The sequence below is a fragment of the Synchiropus splendidus genome, chromosome 8 (assembly GCF_027744825.2).
Source record: "Synchiropus splendidus isolate RoL2022-P1 chromosome 8, RoL_Sspl_1.0, whole genome shotgun sequence".
Classification (NCBI taxonomy): Eukaryota; Metazoa; Chordata; class Actinopteri; order Syngnathiformes; family Callionymidae; genus Synchiropus; species Synchiropus splendidus.
Genome location: NC_071341.1, coordinates 19,715,605 through 19,736,365, shown reverse-complemented (window position 1 = coordinate 19,736,365; position 20,761 = coordinate 19,715,605). Strand labels below are relative to the sequence as shown.

At 43.0% G+C, this 20,761-nt stretch overlaps 1 protein-coding gene across 12 annotated transcripts in view; it reads left to right on the top strand.

The window, feature by feature from the left end:
* cadm1b (cell adhesion molecule 1b) overlaps positions 1-20,156 on the top strand; it is a 280,874-nt gene extending 260,718 nt beyond the window's left edge. For 10 of the 12 annotated variants that reach the window (XM_053873482.1, XM_053873473.1, XM_053873481.1 and 7 more), the window contains 2 exons: positions 13,476-13,604; positions 14,394-20,155. In XM_053873482.1, the coding sequence (XP_053729457.1) occupies positions 13,476-13,604; positions 14,394-14,512 (248 nt within the window). In that variant the 3' untranslated portion in view covers positions 14,513-20,155. Of the gene's footprint in view, positions 1-13,475; positions 13,605-14,393 lie in introns of all 12 variants that reach the window. The other 2 variants (XM_053873475.1, XM_053873476.1) reach the window with 1 other exon arrangement.
* The last annotated feature ends 605 nt before the right edge of the window (positions 20,157-20,761 follow it).

The following is a 20,761-nucleotide window of genomic DNA, read 5'->3' as shown; positions in this document are numbered from 1 at the left end:
TGTCGCTCAGGAGAGACTCGGAGTAGAGCTCTTGCTTCTCTGCGTTGAGAGGAGTCAGTTGAGGTGGTTGGGGCATCTCATGAGGATGCCCTCAAGACGGCTCACTTTGGAGGCGATTCAGGCAGGGCCAGCTGGGAGGAGGCTGAGTAGTCGACCCAGGACCAGGAGGGATTATATCTCTACACTGGCATGGGAATGTTTTGAGACCCCACAGTTAGAGCTGGTGGATGTTGGGTGAACTTCATTTGGCGCGACCTTTTGAAGCTGCTGCCCCCACGACTGGGCAACGGCTAAGCGGAACAGGAGGGATGGATGGACATTGGCCTGAATTACCCATCCTAAACACTCTTCGTTCGTGTGATGCAATGCCTGAGGAAAGTTTGATTCCATTGTAACACAAACGTGTCGACACGCCTGAGGTGTGGGACTGTGAAACCAGTGGCACTGGCTTTACTGTGTCTCATGCTTGCTAGCTGAAGCCAGGAAAGTCAGCAAGGGATCCTTCAAAATGCCCCTCCAATGGAGATTCTGACAGCACCAAAATCAATGCATTTCCACTCTGGTCAAGGGGATCTTTGAGGTCGCAGGGAAGTTAACCATCTGCGTCGCATGTTGATGCTGTAGACTTTGGAATTGCCAGTTTCCCCACCCACGCCACATCCTGACACCCTCGGCAGTTCGCAACGTTAAAAAAATGGGGTATGGTTTAATCCTCAGAATGTGACTCTCTTAAGTCCCTTGAGGTTCTTGACTCCCTTAAGGTTTCACTCTAGAAATTAACTTCCATATTACTTGGAGTACATACATCTACCTCAGATAAGCAGCAAGACCTTAAATGGTCATGTGCTTCTCTCATGGTGTGCATCATGATTGACCAAACCCTTGGTCCGAAATACCAAATGACAGGTGAAGTCACAATGCAAGCTTACGATAGTCACACTACACACAGCTTAACCCCCAAAACTCAACATACATGCGGAAGGCTGACTTCTGTGTCAGTCATGGATGCAAAAAAATATTTGATGATGGTCGACACGAGGCGTCGGAATAGGTTGCCGAAATATATCACATGACTGAGGTAAGAAAAGGGGCTAACGCTATGCTCCAAGTTGGGGTACAGAAAAACCTCTGCATCCAAAGCAGCACTTAATGAAGCCTTTTGCTTGTAGTGATCCAGTAAAGTATTTCTGTAAATACTCGGTAAGAGAGCATGTGCTCTTTCCTCAAGTCTGAGTGTGTGCGTTCTTTAATTTTTAACATCCTCCGAGCGGGGTTTGGCTCTGTGTTGTTTGCGCTGTTATTCCATTGGGGAGATTGAATATCAACATGTGCACGGAATTCCTCCATGAGCCGAAACGTGATTCTTTTATTGCTGCACAAACAAGGGGCAGGCGGTAATGGCGGGGGGGTGGGGGGGTATTTAAAGCATGGATTTCGGTCCCCTGCCACCTGGACGTATTCAGCTGCACTGTACGGAAGTCTGTCTTGATTCCTCGGCTTCAGCATCCACTTGGTCATGAAACATTGACTTGACTTCCTCGTATTCTCGCATGCACCGTTGCCTTTTGAAGTTTTGAAAAGAATTAAAGAAGCATTTAGAAAATGCTAATTAGCGCTTTTTCTCCTCACCTTTGTTTATCCCCTGTTGAAAATGTGAGATTTTCCTTTCTTTTTTTTTTCTCCCATCCTCCTTTAAGTGGTTATTAAAGAAGGGAAAATATTGTAATGGTCCGTTTTAATTGGACTCCAGGGAGTAGGCGAGTAGCAGCAGCCCACCCTGATGTTCAAAGAGATTTTCACGGTTTTATCACTCATTCATGGAGAAATTGAAGATGGCGAAACCTTGGATTTTAGGCTGCTGATACATTCGACGGCATGTCCGTGAACTCCCACCCATTATTTTCGGCCTGAATGTCTGTCCACGCACGGCTCTGGCAAAAAGGGTATTTCTGCTTGTTGGCGAAGCGCTGCCCTCACCTTGATCTTCACAAAGTAAAAACACCTTTAGCGGCGCCAGAGTGCTGCTTGGTTTTGTCAGGGCAAATCTGTCGATTCCCACTGATACAATAAAGCGACATTGAGGAACGTGTCCCTTTTTAATAAACTTAGTTTGCCGGTCTTGCTGTGGCTTTCAGATGTCCCCGCTGTGTCCCTGCCACACCAATCACTGCAGGGAGGTTTTTAAAAAAAAGATCACTTAAGTTGAACAGAGTGGTTCTGTCAGAGACTTGTCCACTCTGTAGCTGACAGTAGCTTTACTACCGCCGGCATCAAAAGATGTGTTTTTGGCAGCTGTGCTTTGAACCGGCTGGAGCAGCTCTCTCCGTCTGCAAACGTAGAGAAATCAGTGTCGTAGTTCTGCCTTGTTCCCAGGATGCAAGGGCGGAGGGCTTTAAAGTCATGTTGGGCTCATGAGGCGTCATGTTTCATGAGGCTTCATGAAACAGTATGCTCATTTTTAGAGCCCACTAGATGGCACTCCCTGCTCAAAACCATGAAATCACCTATGGAATCTGCCATCATTTTCAAACCTGAGAGCGCCACCTACTGAGCTCTGACAATGAGGATACTGTTTCTCTTCTCACCGCATACTGGGAGACAGTGACTCACACAGTCAAGAGGGAGGAGCCGTCAGTTAACCCAGTGTTGTGGGGTTGAGGAACCAGAGTTTTTTCCAAACATAAGGTTGAGAGAGACTATGCTCACATTACAGTGGGACCCTGACACTCGTGCACTGACTCATTGAATCTGAAAATGTGGGAGGATCCCCACCTAACTTTGTTAAAAATATTGAGTTCAGCTCTATATTTCTGACAGTTTTTTGTGTTTAATTTCTTAAATATGAAACACGTTGGTTGCTACGTTTCATTTGATTTATTTTAAATAACTGGAGGAAAAGTTTCAAATCTCAAACTTTTCATAATTTCTGTGGCGTCTGGAACAAATGAAATTGGAGTTTTGTGTCAGACTGAACAAAATGTCGTGAAGAATGTATTTCAACTACAAATAACCAAACTTTTGATGAGATGTTTTGATTTTTTTGGGGAGGTCATTGTGAAATGAAGATGGTTTGAGGCCTTGAAGAATCCTGTCATGTTGTAGTCTTCATTCGTCCCAAAAAGACAACAAAGCAGTAGCAATAGAAAGTAAAAGTATGAGGTGCCCTTTCTCTGACCGTATACTCCTGAAATGTAAGAACAATTGGGCCCAAAACTTTCATGTGTAGGTTGAAAAACTTGATGCCTCCAACTTTGAAATGATTCTCTCACAACTTCATGGCTTTATCAACAAAAAGTAAGAGTTCATTTTTGAGCAATAATAAACTTTGTTTGTTTGCTTTTTAAGTCTTTTTTTGGTCTACAGTTGGACCACAGTGTTTTGAATCACAGAGGTTATTTAGACCACACGTTTTAAGATCCTCGTGGAAACAATATTGTTCAGAGCCATTGCAACAAAGAGGCGAAGATTACACTCGTTTCATTACGTCCATGTTTTCCCAGGACCTCAACGAAAACAAAGGGCATCTGTTTGCTGCGCTCGGCTTTAAAATGCTATTGATGCTCGACTCATTTTGGAGCCGACTTTATTGTCCTGCTGCCGAGGAGGAGTTCGCAGTTGGATTGTGATACTAATGTGATGACATTTCAATTGTCGTGTGGTGGTGTCTTTAAAGAAAGCGCTCCTTTAGCTTTTTTTTTTAATCTGCGTCTTTCAGGTTTTGAATCCTAAATCCTATTGTTTTCTGGTCTCTGTACTGACTTGTGAACCTGCATGTCTCTGAACGTCTGAAGCTCTTCATCTCAGTGACTTTGACGCGTCAAAGCTAGGATTTGGACCCTCAACCAGGTGTCCTTGTTCTAAAGTATTTTGATACTTGCTACAGTCTAGAAAAGAGTTGTCTTATGATTGTTGGCCAACACTTTGTCTTGGGGTTGTTGGCTCGTGAAGCAGTGGTCTTGGTCTTCATCATGTCTGGCACTACTTCTTTGAGAGGACCTGGCTTTGACACTAGAAGGCTGTGTCCCATTTCTCACCCTTACCCTGGTTCTTGACCCTGACACTCGGTTTTGTGCGTTCACATTGCAGCATAGCGACGGAGCCGGCTTTGGCTCCGCCCATTTCTTCTCCGTTGGTTCACCAAACCAAGTGAGATGATCAGTGCCGATGCAAAAAGCTGCAGAAACGTTGGAGCGTGGCGTTTACAAAACGTCTTCAACACTGGATATGCAGGAAACAAAACACAGCTCGGCAGCCAATGACACGTTGTCTTTACGTCTGACATGAAGGGTGGTCCCAATTCTTAGGGACGTCAGTCACTTCACTTTATAGTGGAGGGAACTCAGAAGCAAGTGCTAGTGTTAAATGCTAGTGTTAGTGTGAGACATGGGACACAGCCAACTCTTGGAGCTTGTACTCGTCTAAAAGTCAGCTGACTGGGTGATGGTAAGCTAGCAGAGAGGTTCCACATGGGCACTTGTATATGTGGAGCTTTTTCATGGTGGAGACACAACCAGCCAAGATAATAGAGACTGAGTATGTAGCAACTTTAGACGTCCTACTCGATACGACATTTCACCTGTCGCTCCAAACAAGAGGCATTGTTTTATTTGTCTTCATCTGTTGGGGATCATTTTCTTCTTCCCCCGATTTTTCGGGATCCCTCTTTCGTTGCGCTGCAACAGTCTAGTGGGGAAGCCACTGAGTTTTGTGTTGATTTTAAAGCAAGGTTAAGTAAAGCTAGCTAGCGTGTAATTGTGAGGCATTATTTTGAGCCACCTCTGCGACGTGTTTACAGTTTTGAATGATGTCGCCTCGGTAACTGACGGACAGGCATTTGATTGCTGCAGATATTAAGTTGCCGCGAAGAATTGTTTGTTGGAGGGCGATGCTTTATCTCATTACGTCGGTGTTTCAGAAAACACAAAAGGCACGGTTGTCTGCCCTGGAATGGTTTTGACGCTTCTAATTCAGCAAGCGAGCTCCATTGTTCCGCTCCCAGGGCCGAGTTAGCCATTCTGCGCAGGTGAAGGCTGCGCTCTGTCAACACAGGGGAGTCATTGTTGCAATTATATCCATGTAATTACATCTATAAATTGTAATGTGATTGTGTTTGTGTTGGTGTGCGGCTTTGTGTTTGTGTGACGTCTCACTATGGCAGCAGAATCTGTTTCAAAAAAGGGGAGGAAAGTGGATTTAATTTCCGTGTCTGGTGATGACAAGGCTGCATCTGTGATCTGCTGCCTGACAGACAGTTTGACAGGACGCTGTGATGCTGACCAGGGTGGCAATTAGCCATTTGAGAGACGGAGAGGTGCAACTGTGAAGCATGTGACACTGGGAGTTGAGCGGAGCAGATTTCACCGGCGCACAGACACAGGCATTAGTTGCAAATCCTCTTTATTCCGTCATAAATCCCCAAGGCTGCACACATCCTGTCAGGACGTCGGTGTGGGCAAGTCAGCGCGGCCAGATGGCGCCGTGAGCGGCCCACGGTGCGGACCCCGTCCACATCACCGGCATCATCCAAACGTGCTCATTACAGGTCTAAAGCAGAATGGGCTGCGATAATAGCACCATCACTCTGAGGCGGCGTTTGACTTTTTTAAAAGCAGATTGTAGTCGTGACTGGGTTGTATTGATCGAGGCTGCCACCCGAGGGCAACGCTTTTTGGACTGCGCTCAGGAAAACACAAGCGATCATGTCGGTGAATTTAAGAGTCCCTTGGTCTGACTGGCTTTTTTTTAGCCAATATTAATGGCTCATATATTACAAGACAAGCATTTGAAATGTTGTTGATAGCAATGAGCCCAATAGGTGGCAGTGGTGTCCAAGAATGCACATGCACAACATATGTTCTCCCCACCTCCTTGTTCTTTTATGAGTCCCTCCAGGAAATGTTGTGAAATATTAAGGCAATTTCAGCCAATACCTGCAAGTTCTGCAAGACGCTACAATTTTGTCCATTCACCATGATTTTCCCACATATTCCACCAATCACTTTAGTCTCCTTTGGTCCACCCCTTGGCTTGTGCGTCGTCATATTCCCTCCCACCTTGCCCACAAATACTGCCGCTAAGGTTCATCAAATATCAGATATTCTGATGATTTAAATGTGTAAGAGACAGAACAAAAATGCAGAACTCGCTAGCATAGCAAACCGTCACCTAAACGGTATATGGGGAAGATGTAAACAAACATGGCTGACCGTGAAATCCATCTCTCTGCGCTATTTCTGACTCTACATCCCGACCCCGTGGTACATATCAGCAGTTGCCACCTTTCTCTCTCAGACTCCGCCCATCCAAACATCCGTCAGTCTCCGCCCCTTGTGAGGAGCTGCGTAGCAAAACACAGTCTCACTACATTCTGTCAGTCTGCAAACAACTCACGAACATCATCACAAAAAACACTCTTATTTCACATCTTTTTTAAGCATGTACTTTTATTTATTTATATAATTTATATAACGTGTTATTTGAAATACTCTGCTTTTTGCACATAAAACACATTTGGTTAAAATTATTGCAGTCTGGAGAATTTTTTTTCATGCTAAAAACCTACACTAGTGTTTTGCAAAGCCATCTAATCTAATCTAATGTACTTGTTCCAGAACCATAAAGTATCGTAGCTTTCACCGTGTTTCTTTTAAAAATCCACCACAAAGAGTGACATTTTGGGCCGCAACAATCCAAAAAGAAAAGTCGACGACATCCTGGAGGGACTGCTTTAACATTTGCTGAAACTTACATTCAATTCCATTTATGACTTTTTGAGTCCATCCATCCATCCATCGTCGTCCGCTTATCCGTTGCCGGGTCGCGGGGGTAGCAGCTTCAGGAGGTCACGCCAAACGCCCTTCTCCCGACTGACATCCACCAGCTCCGACTGGGGGATCCCGAGACGCTCCCAGGCCAGCGTAGAGATATAATCTCTCCACCTGGTCCTGGGTCGACCCCTCGGTCTCCTCCCAGCTGGACGTGTCTGGAACACCTCCAAAGGGAGGCGTCCAGAGGGTTCTAATTCCAAATCCGGTGGCGTTGCAGAGTTACTTTTTGGTGTTAAGCAAATTAAATTAATGCATGTCAATCACAGGACTCACACCAAGTCTGTGTCGGCGAAGGTGCAGTTGATAGTGGAATCACTTTTAACCTTCGTCCTGCCATAGAATTTTCCACCTTTGCGACACGCTGGCCTGCACCAAAACAAAGAAAGTCAAAACTAACTTCGATCAGATCAATGACTTTCTTGTTTCTTTCTTTCCTTTACTGAACTTGCGTCATGTATTTCGTGCATTATTCATTGTTGAAGGAAACTGAATGGAACATGGAGCACTCGTGCCGCTGCTGCTGACACTCAAATATATATATATAATATCAGAGCATAAGAAATACTCATCATCGTGTTGTGCGTTAACTGTAACCTGAAGTATATAGAGGTGAAATGGTCTCTGACGTTCCCCCGGAGCAATCGCATGGTCTCACATCACCGGACGCCCCGCCCCCACCGTGCTGCCACACACTCCAAAACTGAGTCCAGGGTCCAGCAAACGGATGAGCACTGACAAAAACAGCCTTTTCAGAGGTAAAAACCTACGCCCCTTCAAGTCAAAATCTTCTTTTTATACTGCAAATATCCATTTGTCCAACAGGTTTGAATAACCCCGACTGACCGACAGGCTCCCTGGCTGCCCTTATTTTATCAAGTTTATTTCAGCGACTTACCCGGAGATAGGGTCCCTGTCAGGCCAGCTGCTAGTCTGAACCATTAATTTTGGGAATCCAGGCTACTGGTGACACAAGTGGAACGTGGTGGAAGTGCTTCCGTTGCACATTCTCCTGTGTCTGACCTGTCCAGATCTGCATGTCTCTCCTGGCTCATCCGCCTGCACAGGTAGGCGTGACGTGACCCGGAATCAGAGACCGTCGAGGGTTTTTATTTCACCTCCTTGTGCTATACAGCATGGAGGGTTGTTGGAGGATGGTCGCGGGGGGAGACTGTCGACCCACAACCCAGTTCTGAAGCCAGTGGCTCCTTCATATTTATAAAGGAATGTTAAACTTTAAAAAAAAAAAAATCACCCAAAATATTTTTTTCCTCCAGTCTTCTGATGGTTCACCAAATTGCAAAGTGCTTCTGGGTTCTGCAGGAAGTAAAATGCTCTACACAAATGCGTCTTCAGTTTATCCAAAAGCTTTCAGTCCCATCTTGAGGCTGTCGCCGGCAGATGGAGTTGTCATGGCGATGCTTCACTTTGGATCCCTCAAATTATCACCAAAATACACTTTCCGTCCCCCAACGTTCCAAACTGCACCAGGTCCGTTCTCTGATCTGCATCCTGTGCAGGCAGTATCCATGACTTTGTTGAAAACACTCACTGATTCTTATTTATTATGAAACATATTTTTATTTATTTATTTTATGGAGTATTGCTGAAAAGTTATTTAAATAAAAAAAGCTTTAATCTCCTCTGTAGAAAATGAAAATATAAAAGTAATTGTGTAAAGAAATGAAGATATTTCCTTTGTAATGTGTAATGACTAACTCTGCCTAAAAGTTAAAAAAACAAATGAACAAATTTCAGGAAGTGTTGATCATGGTGCTGCTCGGAGCAACCGTCTGAATTTACTAATATTTTTAAGGATTTGCTAATGTTGCTGTGATGGAGAGAACTGCAACGCAAGGTCATTCTCTCTCTCGCTCTCTCTGCCAGCCACCTACTGTCCAAATCAAGTCATTGCCATCAATCATATCTCAAGTGCTAAAAAATGTATCTAAATATGTAGAAAAAAAAATTGACATGGGTGTAAATGAGTGGTTTGGTAGGGCTTTAATGTTTATTTGTTTTGTTTTTTTCATCTTTGTGATCTTGGATATAAACCTGTGTTGTGGATAAGTGAATAAAATATAGGAATTTATTTGTGCAATGACAGAAATAAAAATAGGCGTGTTGAGACTGCATTTAAAGCTGAGCTTCAAAAGAAATTTTGAAAAATTTGAATGACTACTATATTGAGAAAGCAAAGTAAAAATGCGACCAATATTTTAGTCTTCATCCTGAAATAAAGTTGCTGCGATCGGAACAGAACATACTTCATATACTCCGGACTTGGAGCTTCGTGGAGTCCTGCTGCTGTAGTTCCATTTGTCCCCAGCTCCACTCCGTCCGATCATATCACCAGGGTTAATTCTGCCCTCAGAATTCATAATCCGGCCGTAATGGATTCAGTTCACAGTTCACCTCCGTCAGAGCTGTTTGTTAGAAGAGAGGAATGATTCATTCATTAGCGAGGAATTCCAGCTAATGGTAATTGCACAGTGTAGAAGTGTCTCCAGCGTTGACCTCTCACCTTCACTCTGGCGGCGAATAGTTCTTTAGCTTGCCGTGGCTGATGAGAGAAGCGATGAACTTGCCTCCTGGCTTCTGCCTTCTCGACCGACCTGCTGCGGCTGGAGAAGGAGCCTCCATACTCGGCGGGTTTTCGGTGCGAAGAGATCATTTGAGGCTGTGTGACATTTCTTCAGCCGCTCACCTGCTGTTGGTCCACGACCAGTCGCAGCGCAGCGTGCACGCATGGAGCCCTGGAGTGAGCGAATCGTTTTCCAATCGGCCCACCTGACCTGAGAGCGGGACCAAACTGCTTTGGAGTTTGCACCAGTGAAAACATTTCAGTTCTCGATTTATTTTTGATCAAAGTTTCTTTGGCAATAAGAAACTCAACTCTCGCCTCTGGCCCTCAAAGTCCTGGTCTTGGTCTCTTTGTAGTAGCGTGAAATAAAGCATTATTTTTGGTGAAAATTATATTTTTAATTTGGCAATTTTAATGATTTTTTTAGGCAAGTAGAATTATGTTTTTTAGTAAAGCACAAATCAGGGACAAGCGTAAGAAAGTGTCAAAGTGTAAAACAAAAAAGTCCACTGAAAATTGGAAAGAAAATGAAAGGGAAAATATAGTGATTCAAGTTCAGTATCAATATGCATTTGTTCAAAGTGCATAAAACTGTCCTTATATTCGTGACTCGATTGACAGTCACTTCAACCTCTTCCTCTTGTCTTTCCGACATCATCACTGTCCTATAAAGCCTACCGTTGCCACCCTGCCTGCACCCTCACCTCCATCGATCTCCGCCCTTTGCTAGTGATGAGGCTTCATGAAACAGTGTCTTCATTTCCAGAGCCCACTGCATGGCACTCTCTGCTCAAAACATATTTGGATTAGAGCAACTATTTCTGTGAAATCCCCCAATTTTTAAGAGCGCCACCTACTGAGCTCAGAAATGAGGACAGCGTTTCATGAAGCCTCACCAGCCCATCAGGACCAAAAAACTGAGGCGCTGCTAATGTGTTTTCTAAACAATAACCACGACATTTTCTTTGTTTTGCTGACACTTTAAATGCTCTCGGGTTCCCTGTAAATGCAACACTTCCCTTCTCCTCGCCGGCTTAAATCCGACACCGCCGCTCCTGAGGTGAAACTTGTGAAAGTTCCGAACAAAAGCAAGGTTTTGGAACGAGGAGGATGAAGGTGGAGGAGGAGATCTGGCCGGCTACTTGCGCGCGGCTGTGTTCATTAACATGGGCCGCACGGTGTTCCCGCTCCCCCGGGAATGAGCTGACATCGCTCGTACAGTAAACAAACTCCACATCGCTGCTACAAACAGACTGAGCGCTCAACCGCGACCCAACTTATCATAGCAAACTAATTAACTCCAATGCTTTTTTTTTTTCCCCAAGTCATGCGCGGCAACTTTGTTTCTCGACAACTTGTCATTCCTCTCTCTTGGACTCGACCTATTACGCCCTCACGCCGCTGAGAAGCGAAGACGCGATGGTCGTCTTCTATCAAAATCATTCCAGTGGGGAGCATGACTAGTGAGATGGATGGAAAATTGAGCTGCTCTCTCATGCAGCAAAGAAGCGGCCGTCCCCTTCAGCCGCCGCCAGCCCAGCACACAGATATAGACTATTGATAGATGCCGCTGAACTATTCCGAGACTGGAAATTTAAAGGCTGGAGATACCGCCTTGTTCTATTGTGGAGCACGGATAAATCTAGCTAAATGCTCGACGGTGATGCGCGCTGACACCTGAGGCGCTGGCGTATTTCTCCGCATGGGGGCAATTTATCCCCAGACTGGTGTCTGTTTCTCATGATTGAGCTCTGTAACTTCCAGAAATGGCCTCTTAAATCCCAATGTATTTTATTGTGTGTAAGCCCTGGCTGGAATTGCAGTCGCTCGTCACTGTTTCATGCTGCAATAACTGTCGTCACCATTGCTCAACATCTCCTGAGTGAGAAGAGGGATGCGCTGACTGTGTCGTGAGCCGGACGTGAAGAAGAAAACAAAAGTGGCTGCCTGTGAAGCGACCTTCACAAGGTCGTATGAGCTGACCTTCTGAAGCCGACTGTCCCAATCTGTGGTTAATGAACTCATATCCAGGCTGGATGGACTCATACGGTCTGTTTCAAAGCAAAGGATCTCTCAAATCTAGGGCAAAAGACTAGAACTGGAAAAGCACTCAGAGAGGGCAAACCTCCTACAAGCATCTATTAAAATTTTTTTGGATTTGAGTCTGAGTGGGGTTCAACAAGTGCAGTGTCTACAGCACTACATCTTATTATGTTTGATTTTGCGATTCCTTTTTTTGTAACACCATTGGGAATTTTCAGTGAGGCTTCATGAAACAGTGTCGCCATTTTCAGAGCTCCATAGGGGGCGTTATCAGTTTAAGGATTTCAGATTTCATCGAAACGGTTCTTCAAATGTTACGATTTTTGAGGAGAGAGTGCCCTCTATTGGGCTCTGACAATGAGGACACTGTTTCATGAAGCCTCAGCGGCCCAGCGCTAGTAATTATTGCGTAAACTCAGCAATGAGACCAGTATTTGAGAGGAATGTTATTTATCATCCATTATATATCGTGATTTCAGAAGTGTGTACTGAAGCCATGGTAGCCCTTCGGGTCTCACGGTGCCCTTGGAGTAGCTCGCGGTTACCGAACGGTTGGTGAGCGCTGGTCTGCAGAATCCAAAATGGCGTCCACGAACTAACACCAAATTTGAATTGTTTGCTTTTTCCCCCCGGAATCGACATTTACTGAAAAAGTTATTGAGATCTGTTCTTTTATTTTCAAGTTATTTCGCTAACAGAGACAAAATAATAGGCATTAATGTTATAAGCATTATATGATAGACAATAATTATTTCTTTGTATTGAGGGAAGACCATCGATGGAAAACCATTGAAATAAGTGACATAATCAAAACCATGAGAAACATAATGTGTTGAAAAGCCAAAACAAACTTGACTTCAGCCAAAATGAGTTAGTGCTCCAAGTTCATAGTATTGCAAGGAAATGACTTGGAATGTTGTGTGTGATGTGAATATTCTATTAATGAATTAATTTTACAGAAAATAAACAGTGAATTTCAAATAAAATCAGGTGAAAAATAAAGCATGAAAATGACAAAAGAATTGAACAATAAATCAGAAGAGTCAAAAAATAAACTGTAAGATCTTCTGTAAAAATGAAAAATAAAAAAGTAAGATATATAATGGTAAATAATTATAATATAAAGGTGAAAGCGTTCATTTCTGCAATTACTAGAAAATAATAATGACTGATTTATGAAAATTAAATATATGTTAAAATGCAAATTCAAAATTGAAACAATGTTTTAAAAAAGAAAGAAAGAAAGAAAGAAAGAAAAGAAAAAATAATATGAGTAAAAGGTGGGAAGATATGAGATAGCTCAAATTACATTTTCAAAAATATTTTTTGGAAAAAAACTCCATGATAAGGGTAAGAAAATGCATGCAGCGTATGACTCTTTACAGTGATTTTAATCCAGTGCAAGCCATCAGTGCCTGAAGCTGCAGTTACACTTCTGCTTCCTTCCCACTGTGACACTGTGGAAGTTCATTATGAGGACGTTAGCGAGTAGCTTTTTTAATATTGCTCATATAAGTTTGAACAAGGCCCCAGCAGGATGGGGACCTTGCTGCCGGCCTCTCCTCCCCCTGCTGCAAACACAGAGTGGTAAAATAATAAAGAAAAATCTTCACCAATAAATAGCTCTCACCATGAGAATCTCTCATTCTGGGCCGTTTCACTCCGGATAGTCGCGTGCAACGTCCCCGTAAATGAGAACAAAATGCCTTAATGGGCGACTTGTGGGTTTGTCGTAACAAAGTGTAAAGCATTTACCGCCCTCCCTGGACCCGCGTTCTCCATTAAATCATTCCCTTTTTATTGGTAAACATGAGCTGTCATTTCTCCTGGCAGCGATTTTCAAGCGCTTCCTCCACTGTGTCGCGCTAAAACGCTCGCAGGGAGAGAGCCACACAACTGTGTTTATTTTAGCGGCGCTAATAGTTTCCCTGCCGCAGGTTCAAGTGCGTCCTGCTGCTGCATATGAAGGTGTGAGCCCTGCTACTGATCACAGACTTAGTTGTTGTGCTTTTCTTTTCTTTCAGACTCCAAAGCTGGCGATGGTGCGCCGCAGAAGATCGACCACGCTGTCATCGGCGGGGTGGTCGCCGTGGTGATGTTTGCCATCCTGTGTGCGCTTATCGTTCTTGGTCGATACTTCGCCAGACACAAAGGTAACAGTGGCTGCTGAGCAAACCCACTTGATCATGGATTTTTTGGAATTTTGGTGACGCAGTTTTGTGTCAGACTCTGGCGTTGTTGTCGCTGAAAGTGCCCTGAACCTGAATGTTCATGTTTTCATCTGTTTTTTTGGTGTTAAAGAGTGTAAATATTGAATTAAACCGCCACCAGAAGGTCACTCGAGCTTGACTACTATATTTGAGGAAAGTATGACAGAAAAATAGAGTGAAATTTTAAGAATTTTTTATTTTTTAAATTTTTTTTATATTCTCAGAGAATTGACGTATTGACAGAAATATTTTTAGAAAGACCATGTGGCAGGAAAAGCATCCAAATCAATAATAATATTCATAATAAATGTTATTATTATGTTTTTTGAGTTACACAACGTGTTGAAAAGCAATAACAAAATTAACCAGCCAGAATAAATAGTGCTCCAAAGTTCAGAACATTCAGATAAAATTTGTAACATGGTATGATGTTAAAATAAAATAAAAAATAAATAACGATTTTCAAAAAAATGACAAAAATAAATGAATTCATTTTTTAAATGATGTGCTAGTAATTATATAGATAAATATTTCAATATTTATTTAATTTAGAAAGATATTTGATAGTGTTTATTTCGTTATTTCACATTGGATGCCACATGTTTTATTTGCAAAAGTTCTTCAAGCAAGTTTTGTTTTGCGCTTCTGTTATTACAATATTCATTCCCTCGTACAACACAAATAAGAGATGCAATGTACGCAAAGTTAGGATAACAGTCGGCTCTGGTGCAGGAACCTACTTCACACATGAGGCGAAGGGAGCGGACGACGCAGCCGACGCGGACACGGCCATCATCAACGCAGAGGGCGGACACAACAACACAGACGAGAAGAAGGAGTATTACATCTAAGGCCGACAGCAGGCGGCTCCGTGGGGCCTGGTGTCTGGTGGGTTGGTAAAAGGCTGGTGGGCGGGAGGGGGATATTTAAAAGAAGCGATGGACAGTAGGACTGGCATGGCGATGAGGTCAAACCAGACTCGTGGAGTCTTGACCCTTCCTGGACTGCTGGGCCTATTCTGTACAGTTCAGTTATTTTACAGACTATTTTGTGCCTTGTTCTATTTCTTTTGTGGATTCCGTTGAGAGCGTTTCGCCCACTCGCGTGCTTGTCCGGAGCCTTTCTCTTAGTCAGCGTGCGCTGCAGCCACTTCACTTCACCGTTCCCTGAGAAACATTCAGAGACCGGAGCATTGTCAACACCTTTCTCCTGCCGGGTCAATGCTCCGTGCAGTTTCATTGCGCACAGTAAGTGTCAGTTATTGCCTTTAGGAAGTAGATTTGAAAAGGACGTAGGACGGCACTTAAGCACCATCTCACAGCAAACCTCAAGAGAGTTGATTTCCATGTACCGTGTGACAATAAGTAGATTTGTGGCCGGTTGTGTATTAGGATAGAGGAGAGTCGAAGGTTTTTGAAAGTCATTCAAGTTCCTTTAGTCAATTCCATTTGATGACATCGTGCTGTAGCTATAAATCCGGGCTTTAAGAAATACTTTGGAAGGCATCTTCTTCAAGTATCGGTTGAAATACAACCAAGCGATTTCACGGATTTTAGAGTCAAATAAATAACTTTTCACCGTCACACCGTGTTAATGCTGTGTACAAGGAAAAACAACAAAGATGTTCTTTGTTTTCCTCATTTTCCAGCCATTCACTTGCAGAAAAGCATTTAACCATTCGCCAAGAGCCGTGAGGTTTAATATCGGCAGAAGTTCTGAGCTTAAACTAATATTCATGTTACGAAAAGCGCAGTCTTGGCCAAAAGCGTCGGATATTTCTGACTTGTTTGGTTGCTTTGCTGCCACTTATGGGTCAGAGGTGGGAATGACGTCAGAGTCCAGTTCAGTGAGGTCCACTTGTCCAGCTATTCTCACGCATTGTTGAAATATGAGCCGCCTTGTGGTAAATAAACGCTTTGTTTACAACTAGAAAAAACGCAGGATGAAGAAGAAAGTCAAATTTCCAAAATGTGCGTATTTTATTGATTCAAAACTTCTGCTTCCTGTGTACATTTTGGGAAGCCATCTTGGATTTCGTACTCAGGAGGGTGACTTTCCACTTTCAGACTGTAAGTACACATTTACACGCTGGTCAAGGCCGACATCACCATCCAAATCCCCCACTCTAGATCCTGTTTTCAACACTTTCTATACTAGAATTTAAGAACTTTAGGCCACTTTCACTTTCACTTTCACACTGCCCCTTTAAACCAAACCTCTCCGCCCATTTTTCCCATGAGCCACTCTGCCCTGACGGTGGTATTGCTCAGATTGTTTTGGGTTTTCAATTCACTAAGAACCGAAAACTTTTGCCCGATTGAATTTGTATTAATATGTCAAATACAGACCAACTTCTCGCTGCGACAGAACATTTACGTCACTGTCTACGTCATTTTTGTATCTCCCAACAAGTTACTTCAGCCGGGATGTCACACCCTTTGTGTACGTCTAACACCCGCTGCCAGGCAAGTCTAACCCACCTAACCCACCTCCACCTGTGGGCTGAACTCTGGGGCCAAAGTGGGGCCTGTTCTCACATCAAATTCCTATTGTGTCTCTTGGGTGGCCCCAGAACTTTTTCACTTTGAGTTCATCCATATTCCTCTCCCACTGAAAGATGTACAGCCCAAAGCACGAGTGGATGCTGCACCATTTGTTCCATGTTTGAGTGCTTTGGTTTGGCAACATTGGTTTCATCGTGGCAGCCATTTTGTCCTCACTCCCAGGTGACCAGATGAGGTCGACCATGTCGTGCAAATTTGACGTTGACCTTTGTCCGAAACCTTTGGCCGAGACTGCGTCCCTTAACCCATTGTCGATAGCCTGCTAGCGTAACTTCTGACAGACTTGGAACATGTTCTTTGAAAGAGAATTTGCGTGACCAGAGGCTGGCAGCCATGAAGATTGTTGACGACAACTCAGAAACTATGTAGACAGAATGGTAGTGACACAGGAGTCTGTATTTACTCAACCAGGTAGGATAACTGGCTCATCAATATCTGTTTGGATACTCTGTCAGATGCTTCTTCGTCGCTTCATTGTTCCAAACATTCTCTGGAATATGTCTTTTCTTCCATCCAACTCAATTATATGGACCAAAAAACTGTCACAGAGAGCGTCGTTGGGTCAGAATTTCGGCTCATGTTAACATGACTTCCTCGCAGTTTCATGCCCCTCGTGCGCGTGAGCCCGGACCAAAAGTGAGAACTGCTTCTGTGCGCTGATACTCCACGTGGTTTGGCCTACTGCGACTGTGGCACAGGTCCAGTTAGCAGGCTGTTTTGTTTTGGCCGTGCGCTTGTTTAGAATTTCACTTTCAGGTTGTGGGGGTGTGAACTCTAGCGGCACCTGGTTGTGTGCTTGTGAACTGTCGGTTGGTTGATATGTTGATCTGCTTTTCATTCCCGAACATCTCATTCCTTTTTTTCATGTTGACAAGCCAGAAAAAAAAAAAAGTATTTGTCAAGCGCAAAAAGTGCAACCAGATTTGCTCAGAGATCAGATCTACTTATACAACTTTCTTATTCAATTAAAACTGCTTTTTGTTCAGGTCACAAAACGCACAACAGATCTAAGAAAATGCGTTTCATGTTTGAAAGAAGAGAGAACTACATCAGAGGTGTTTGTGCTCTTGTTTATCGATAGATAAATAGGAGAGTGAAACGCTGAATAAAGAGCCGCACTGAAGACAGAAAGCTCAGCTACACACACAAAATGATCAGAAAGTGAGGAACTGCTGTCATGAGACCACAGAGTCTGCAGTCCTGACCCCACCACCCGACTTGGCCAGAAGACACTTTGACCCTGACCTGGCTTGGGCGCCCCCTATGGAAGAATCGCCAGACAACACAAGAGTGTTCTGTTTGAGTGAGAAGTTAGAACAGGATCCAGTGAAAGACTGAAGAATAATGTAGTTTGAAGTATATTTAAATTGTATTTTAATTCAATAGTTTATGCATAAAATGGAGCAAGTAAGTGTTGCATTCGCAGATTCCCTTCATACTAGTGTTTTTATTTCAACTTTTCTTCACTTTGGTGCTGCAGTTTGAATATAGTTTTGAATTTATTGATCAGGTTCTTTATGTTATGATCTGAGGTGTTAAAACAATGTCATTGCTTTACTGTGTCGCTTAGCTTTTTTTTTTTACGGATCACAATGAGCAGATCTGATCGAAGAGGAATCTGGTTGAGATTTCAAACTTTTGCTCACCACACAACAGAGGTTTTTTTTTTTTTTCATGCAACAGTGAATGTGTTCCCGGCGCTTCTCTGATCTTGATGTCATAAAACAGTCAGAATCTTAACAACAGCTGTGGAAAGAGAGTTGAGAACTTGGTCGGAGAGCAGAACACAGAAGACACACACAAGCTCACGTCATTTCTGCACACGTTAAATGAGATCATTTGATGGTGACAAGACAGGATGGACTGAAGCACTGCCTTATCTACCACCATCCCACCACACCTCATCGGAAGAGAAAAGACTGAAGGACTTTATGGAGTGCCTTCCTTGACTCCTGGGTTCCCCATCACTGCTGTACAAACGTAGAGTTGTAAAGCGATTCCTTTCTGAAAGTATTTATGACTGGTCCTTGACTTCCACCAACATGTACCGTTACGAGGCGGATCGATGTAAAAACTGTCATTCTTTTTGGGTGAAAAAGTCACGGAAGCTTCCACTGACTCAAACGTCATCGGCATCATGATGTATTTATTGTGTTTAATTCGTGGTACAGACAAGATATGGTTGTGTTTTGTTATTTATTTGGGTATTGTGATGGACAGCACTCGCTTGTTTTATCAAAAAAATATGTTTAAAAAATTCAGACATTAAATTAGGGCTGCAAAATATACTCTGAAATTCAGGGGAAAAAATCAAAAAATGCATTTGTTTAAACTTCTTTTCATAAAAAAAAGTAATAATAATAATATACACGGCAAAATGACCTTGATCCTTAAGAAAATAAATAAAAATTCAAAGGGAAATTTCAATACTTCTAGATGATATGTCCATAAAATGAATCACTAAACACACTTTTATATTCTATTTCACTGACGTTTAGAATTTTATTTTGGTAGTTTATATGAAATGAGTTGTGCCTGAGCGCTAATAACACGTTAGCAGAAACAAGCTACAATAACACGGAGCTAACTTGGCTATTCAGGCATTATATTTTTAGCTTTATAAACAAAAAACAATTATAAAGAGGACCTTTAAAGTCACAAACTGCAATTGAAAATATATATTTCAATGAAACATTGCTGTGGTTAGCTAAGAATCTAACGTAGCTTATCCGCTAACACAGCTAATGTGACGCACACAAATCTCATTTCAGAATGGAAGGGATTTAAATAGAAATATGCCATTTATGAAGATGTTTTTACGTGTTATTATAGAGCCGCTATTCTATACTGCGATGTTTGTTGTGAAAAACGTGGTAAATATTGAGCAGCCCTAATGAAATGTATTCATGGTGTTATTCCGACAGAATTGGGGACAAAGCAGTGGTGAGAAACATCACTCCTCTCCTTGTTTTCACTTCACTGACTCGATGTATGTTTCCACTCGCTCAGGTTCACGGCTGTTGTGTTGTTTGCATCTCAGGTAGCATGCAACGTAGGAAGGCCCCGAGTGTACACGCCCGTAACGCAGCGACTCTGCCAGTCAACACCAGATGTACATGTTTGTTTCTTTCCTCTCGGTTGTACATGTTTCCGTGTTCTTACTATGGTGCACTGTTCCAGTAACGATGATTTCGCATAGACCTAGATCACAAAGACAGAAAACTAGATTTGTTAAACAGATAAATACAATGTACAGTCGGTGTTGACAGAATCACAATAATGTTCATAGACACTCATGAAGTATTGGTTCTGTAGATGACTCTAGGATGTGACCGCTGACGGTAAACCTGTTCTCACTCGCCCCGAATCACAGTGGAAAAGATGGTGTATTTACTGTGACATGAGATTTCAATGATGTACTTTCTGTTGGATGTTGGGGTGCGTTTTGTTGCCTGGGCGACGGGACAAAAACGGGGTTGGCTTCACCCCGATATGGTGGTTTCATTTTCTCCCTTGTAACCAGGCAACTTTTTTCTTTTCTTTCGTGTAGTGACTGTTTTGGTTCCTAACATGACCATACATATTTTGTATTGGTTCACCTACATTTTTACAAAAGGAAAAAAAAAAAACGGAGTACTTGTCTTAATAAAAAAAGATATCAATGTTCTGACTGTGGCGTTGCTGTGATGTGAAGAACATGATGTCACTCCTGGTCATGCAATATTTATTAGTGAGTGTTGTCGCACGTGTTTCATCTACTGAATACGTTAACCGGGTCTCTCTTCCCGCTGGGCTGCTTGTCAAACCCGGAGAGACGGAGAGGAGCGGAGAGGGTGTCGGGGAACACGGGGCGCTTGACATACGCCCCCCCCCGGTTGGGATCCTGACGCCAGATGTTTAAAGTGACACGACAGCTCAGGTGTGTGGATGTTAGCGATGGGTTTGATAAGCAGCTCCTAATTCACAGTCGGAGGACGTTCTGTCATCGTAATTCTGCCTCCGTTTTCCCACATCACTTGAGTCCGGGTCAGTCGCCTGACTCAAGCATTCATGGCAACTGTTTAACCTCACAGAGGAGACACTTTCCTTCTTCATTCCATGTTGGGGTGAGGGATTTTCAGGTGGTTTTCGTGGTCACTCATGTTTTTAAATCGCTCAAGACGACATGTCACATGTTTAAGAACTTGTAGAGAAAGAAGCCTTCTTGGTCCAACACCGATTTTTGGTCCAAAACAACCCAACTTTGTCTCCAAAATTCGATAGAAACTCTTCAATTCTGATGCCAGCGGCTTCACAGATCCAGGAAAGTACCATGACTGATGTGCTGATGAGGCTTCATGAAACAGTGTCCTCACTGTCGCAGCTCAGGAGGGGGCGCTCTCTGTTTATAAAAAAGAGGGCAGATTTCATAGAAATGGTTTGTCGAATCTCAAGGTTTTTGAGCAGAGAGTGCCTTTTTTTTCAAATGTCTGAAATATATATATATATATATATATATATATATATATATATATATATATATATATATATATATAT